The sequence below is a fragment of the Cynara cardunculus genome, assembly GCF_001531365.2.
Source record: "Cynara cardunculus var. scolymus isolate 2C chromosome LG 16, CcrdV1, whole genome shotgun sequence".
NCBI lineage: Eukaryota > Viridiplantae > Streptophyta > Magnoliopsida > Asterales > Asteraceae > Cynara > Cynara cardunculus.
This window is the reverse complement of record NC_037543.1, coordinates 3886205-3891484: the sequence shown is the minus strand read 5'-3', so window position 1 is coordinate 3891484 and position 5280 is coordinate 3886205. Positions and strand designations below refer to the sequence as shown.

Sequence of the window (5280 nt, the reverse complement as noted above, 5' to 3'; positions counted from 1 at the left end):
TGGTATGCAAACTGAGTGGGATGTGACAGAACAAAAATAAATAGTCTCATGTTTGGTGTGCCATGAGACAAAAGTAAGATTGAGTGGAACTATTCTTGAGTTTTGTTTTGTTCCACAAAAAAAGATAGAACAACATGTGACTAAATTTGAGATTACAATATTGTCCTTATTATTTGATATCAAAATACAAACCTAATTTAATTGCATCATCTTCTTCTCTTCCACAGCCTCCATTCTTGAAATGTTAAACTTATAACGATGACGTGACAAATGTTATTTACAATTGTTGTGTTTAAACTTTTTAAATTATGTGCGTATTTAGAATTTGTGGTATGACATATGTTATTTGAATGTGGTCTTGGAATGTTAAAAAAAGTATTGATATCATAGATTGAACAATTTAAATATATTTTTGGTTGATTTGTTGTCATTTACAATCATTATATGATATAAAATAATATTGAACAACATTTAAGAGTAATATGATTATTTTAACAGTTTTGTCGTGTTTTGTCCTAATCTACCAAACATAAAAATTATATAAAATGTTTTTATTTATTTAAATGATCAAACGACTTTTACTTTCACCTAACGGAAGAAAGTAAACGGCCGTTAATGAAAAAGATCAAAATGTAATAAAAATTCAAACCCTGGGGTTATTTTAAAATAAAAAAAACTCGAAGGGTAAAATTCCAAATATTAAAAATCCAATAAAATATTAATATTTCGGCGGCAAAGGGGTATCTGTTATTGTTTATTCCCGGGTAAATAATGGATGATGATACCCTCATTGAAGTAATCGACGACTTCTATTTCACCCCTCTTTTAACAAATTAATCCATCCATCCGCCATGGATGAACCTTCAATCGCCAACATGAATCAATCTTCATCGATTCCACCGTCTAAATCACAAGATCCCACGACCCCATCATCTAATTTCACCCCTTCTTCTCTAAATTATTACCATCCTTCTCCTTCACGCACCATCTACAGCGATCGCTTCATCCCTTGCCGATCCGCTTCCAATTTCGCCCTCTTTGACATCTCTCCTCCTCCACCGCCACCGCCCGCTGATGCTTCCCGTGGTGAAGATAATCCTTCATCGTCCGCCGCTTACACCGCCCTTTTACGAACTGCATTGTTTGGGTCGGATCTGGGATTTCTGGTTCCTCCTGGTACGCCTGATAAGAAGAGTTTTCCGGTTACTAATTCTCCTGCTAGCCAGAATATATTTCGGTTTAAGAGTGAGACTAGGCAGTCGCTGCATTCGTTGTCTCCGTTTGGGTTCGATGATCAGTTGCCTGGCGTTAGTCATAGTCCTGTTAAAGCACCGAGAAAAGTTCCCAGATCTCCTTACAAGGTTGGTACCATTGAGAACTTTGCCAATTTGATGACATTCGCTTTGATTAGTTCGTGTTCATTGAGTACTAAATGCTTAAGTTCTAGGCTTGATATATAATTTGGTAATCTGGGGTTTTACATTATACTTTGTTTCGAGTATTAATGGACTAATCTTTGATTAATTTACATGATTTCGTATCGGAGTTTGTACTTTTTGGTATCTTTGAGTATAAATTGCTTATGATTTTGCTTATTTTTCACTCTATGCCGTTTTTTGTAATCATCAAGGATTAAATTGTGTTCTAATTTTTGTGGGTGTTTTTGGTTTTTGGTTTGATGTTAGGTTTTGGATGCACCAGCATTGCAAGATGATTTTTATCTGAATCTTGTTGATTGGTCTTCTCACAATGTATTGGCTGTGGGGTTGGGCAATTGTGTTTATTTATGGAATGCTTGTAGTAGTAAGGTAAATTTCTGACTTTTTAAGGTCAATATTAACCAAAATTTCTTGATTTAAGTTGATCTTTCATTTGATTTGTGTTACAGTCTTGTTGATGATTGAAGTTTAATGCAAATGCAGGTAACGAAATTGTGTGATCTGGGAATCGATGATAGTGTGTGTTCGGTTGGTTGGGCACAACGAGGGACCAGTCTTGCTGTCGGGACAAGCAATGGAAAAGTCCAGGTAATGCTCAAAGTTTAATAATATTAAACCAAACGAACCCAATATATCCCACATAGAGGTAGGGTCTAGGGTCGGTAAGATTTACATGGACCTTGCTTCTACCCTCGAAGTTAAATAGTATTGTTTTGTTTATTTACTCAAATATGATGGATGAATGTTAACATAATGTATTGTTTGTGGTGTAAAACAGTATTTAAATACATATTTTGTATAGCTCAGTGCCCATGTTTAAATCAAAATGTATTAACCAAAGTTTGATCATTACGATCTGATAACTATGCTATATTCCCCTGCTAGGCTTGCTCAACTTTTGGGACTTCCATAGGGTAACATAGAGGTCTTGAATTACCGGTGGTGTGTTGATGGCAACAAAAGTTTCATCTCATCAGGCATGGTTTTTTGGGTCTTCTAAAATATATAGACGGTGTGAGACTTTAGTATGAATCTTGATAGCCAACGTATAGGGAGTAAAATATGGAATCATCCAAATAAAAAATTAGGGCTTTGATGTAAAATATGGAATCGCCCCTGCCAACCTTGTATTACACCTGAGAATATAGAGCTTTTACCATAAAATTTAATTCTATGCAAGCTAAGAAAGGTAAATATAAACAATATTTTACCTATTTAAGCTTAATGGGCTTGCCTAGATAATTGGGGAGCTTACATGCTAGTTAAGGTCCGCAACATAGTTTAAGGAGCATCTTCATTTCAAGTGACAAGGTGATCGCTTGTTAAACTTATATTATCGTAATCAAGACTATAATAGAAAAAGAAAAGAAAGTTATAACATGCTATATCGCCATGAGTAAGCGGATTAGAGAATTCATAGAGGAAGTTATAGGCATTAACTCCAATATGCATGATAGAATGTTGGGAAATTTTATTTTGCTAGAATCTTTGTAATTTAGATGGTGTTTACCCCACTCTAAACCAAGGACGGCTTATCTATGAGTACATTCTGTGCATTTGTCGATAATTCGATATCAAAATCCTTCAAGTCTTTGACCCTAAGTAGCACTTTTTTTAGTTTTTGTGTATATCGTATCCCAAACCTATTGAATTATAGCAATAGCTTATTTGTTGGGGGTTCTTCGTGTTCTAGATTTTTTTTATTAAGCTCAACATGCTAAGAGCATCTCCAGGAGATTCTCTAAAATGGACAAAATGGAGATTTTGGGGACTTTGGGCAAGTTCTTTTTGCTCCAATAGATTTTCCAAAATCTTTCTACAAAATGTAGAAAGTAGGAGAGAGAATGTGAAAGTTATCTGAATTTGGAGAACTCCCCAAAAATGATTACCATGAGAGAGATAATTTTTTTTAATTATATTCCCACCAATACTTTGACATTAAATGTTTAGGAGAGACAAATAATATTTTATTAAATGCATGGAATATTTTAGTAATACTAATCAATGTTGTAATCTCCAATATGGAAAAGCTGTTGGAGTTGAATGTAATTTCTTTTTGGAGATTTTTTGAATTTTGATTCTCTATTTTGGAGACATCTGTTGGGTGTTGTTTTTCTTGATGATTTTGAAACTATATCATAAAATTACGCGATAAGTTAAGAAGTCCCGGATGCCGAAATGATATTGTTGAATGAGAGAAATACAATAAGTGCATATGTTGGCCTCCACCGAGTCTAAAACATGAAAATAAGTAAACAACCACTTCTAGCTCTCCCCAAGTTGGAATATTGGCATAAAACCTCAACTTATCTTAATAAAATCAACCGTAGCTTAATTAGGACGTCTTCAAGCTACCCACTTGAACGAACAAAAACCAGTTTATCGATATATTGGGTCTCTATGTGGCAATCATCAACCTGTGCAAAAATCTACAGTTTACATCAATTATGTGCACTCATGTAATATTTGGTTTTGAGGTGCTTAATTGGTTGATTATTACATATACGTCTTAATTAAACCAAACAAAGAATTACATATATACAAGCACTAAATTGATGTAAATTATAAATTTTATGTGATATTTGCGAGCATGTACCATTGCGTATATATTTGATATCAATGAATGAGAAATGCACTTATGCATTAATATCATATATACACACACACACAAGAGTACAAAATCTTAAATAGGAGCACAAAATATTTGCATACTAAGAATAGAAGATACATAGATTCTAACTAAAAATACAAAGATACACATATTATGATATTCCTATGTCATTGCTTTTACGAGATGAAGCTACTTTAATACCTAATAAGTATATAAGTTTTTATAAGTCCTACATTTGGAGTTCCGGAGCTGTATCACCGACGGTCACAACACCATTACGTAAGAAAACAACATTTGTCTACCTTTTTTACATATGAAGAAAACAATATAGTCGCAACCAGTTTTGGATTACACATAACCTTTTCCAAGTCTAGTAAAACCAAGAATACCCTATCGGTAATTTCTACAATATACCATGTTTAGTTTTTCGTAAGATCTGCTTCTTAATCCTACATCTGGATGAGTTAGAGATATCAAGACTTATGTAGATATACATATATATATATATATATATAGAGAGAGAGAGAGAGAGAGAGAGAGGGAGGGAGGGAGGTTTAGAGGAAAACCCACAACAAAATAAAAAACTGAGGAACACGGTGGTAACTGTTCATCTAAATGATATACACATGTGCATACAAGTAATTGAAGTTGTTTCTTGGTTTCTATGTGCATACCGGACAAATTACTTGTATGCACATGTGCATACCGTACAAATGAATGGTTACCAGGGTGTTCCTTAGTTTTTAATTTTTTTGTGTTTTCCCTTGAACCTGACCCTATATATATATATATATAGTTGATAATCTTTCATGGCAAAAACAAAGACAATGGCCAAGAGTATAGATAAGGATAGGACATATAATGGGTAACAACTAAGTGATTGATAAACATTAACTATATTTTTGGTAAATGTTAAGGTACCAGATTGGGAAAATCAAACATGTAGTTCAAGTCACTAATAGTAACGTTGGTTAAAGTAAGTGAACTCCATGAAATGAAAAATTGAGGAACACCGTAGTAACTCTTCATCTAAACGATGTACACACGTGCATACAAGTAATTGAAGCTGTTTCTTGGTTTCTATGTGCATACCGGACAAATTACTTATATACATGTGCATATCGTACAAATGAATGATTACTGGGGTGTTCCTCAGTTTTTCATTTTTTTGCGGTTTTTCTTTGAACCTGACTATATATATATATATATATATATATATATATATATATA

At 33.6% G+C, this 5280-nt stretch overlaps 1 protein-coding gene across 1 annotated transcript in view; it reads left to right on the top strand.

The window, feature by feature from the left end:
- Window positions 1–824: 824 nt before the first annotated feature.
- The window catches only part of LOC112529606 (protein FIZZY-RELATED 2-like), a 9416-nt gene continuing 4960 nt past the window's right edge, over window positions 825–5280 (top strand). Inside the window, exons 1-3 of the mRNA XM_025140932.1 lie at window positions 825–1361; window positions 1686–1808; window positions 1923–2039. Coding sequence (XP_024996700.1) covers window positions 852–1361; window positions 1686–1808; window positions 1923–2039 — 750 coding nt within the window. The 5' untranslated portion in view covers window positions 825–851. The remainder of the gene's footprint in view (window positions 1362–1685; window positions 1809–1922; window positions 2040–5280) is intronic.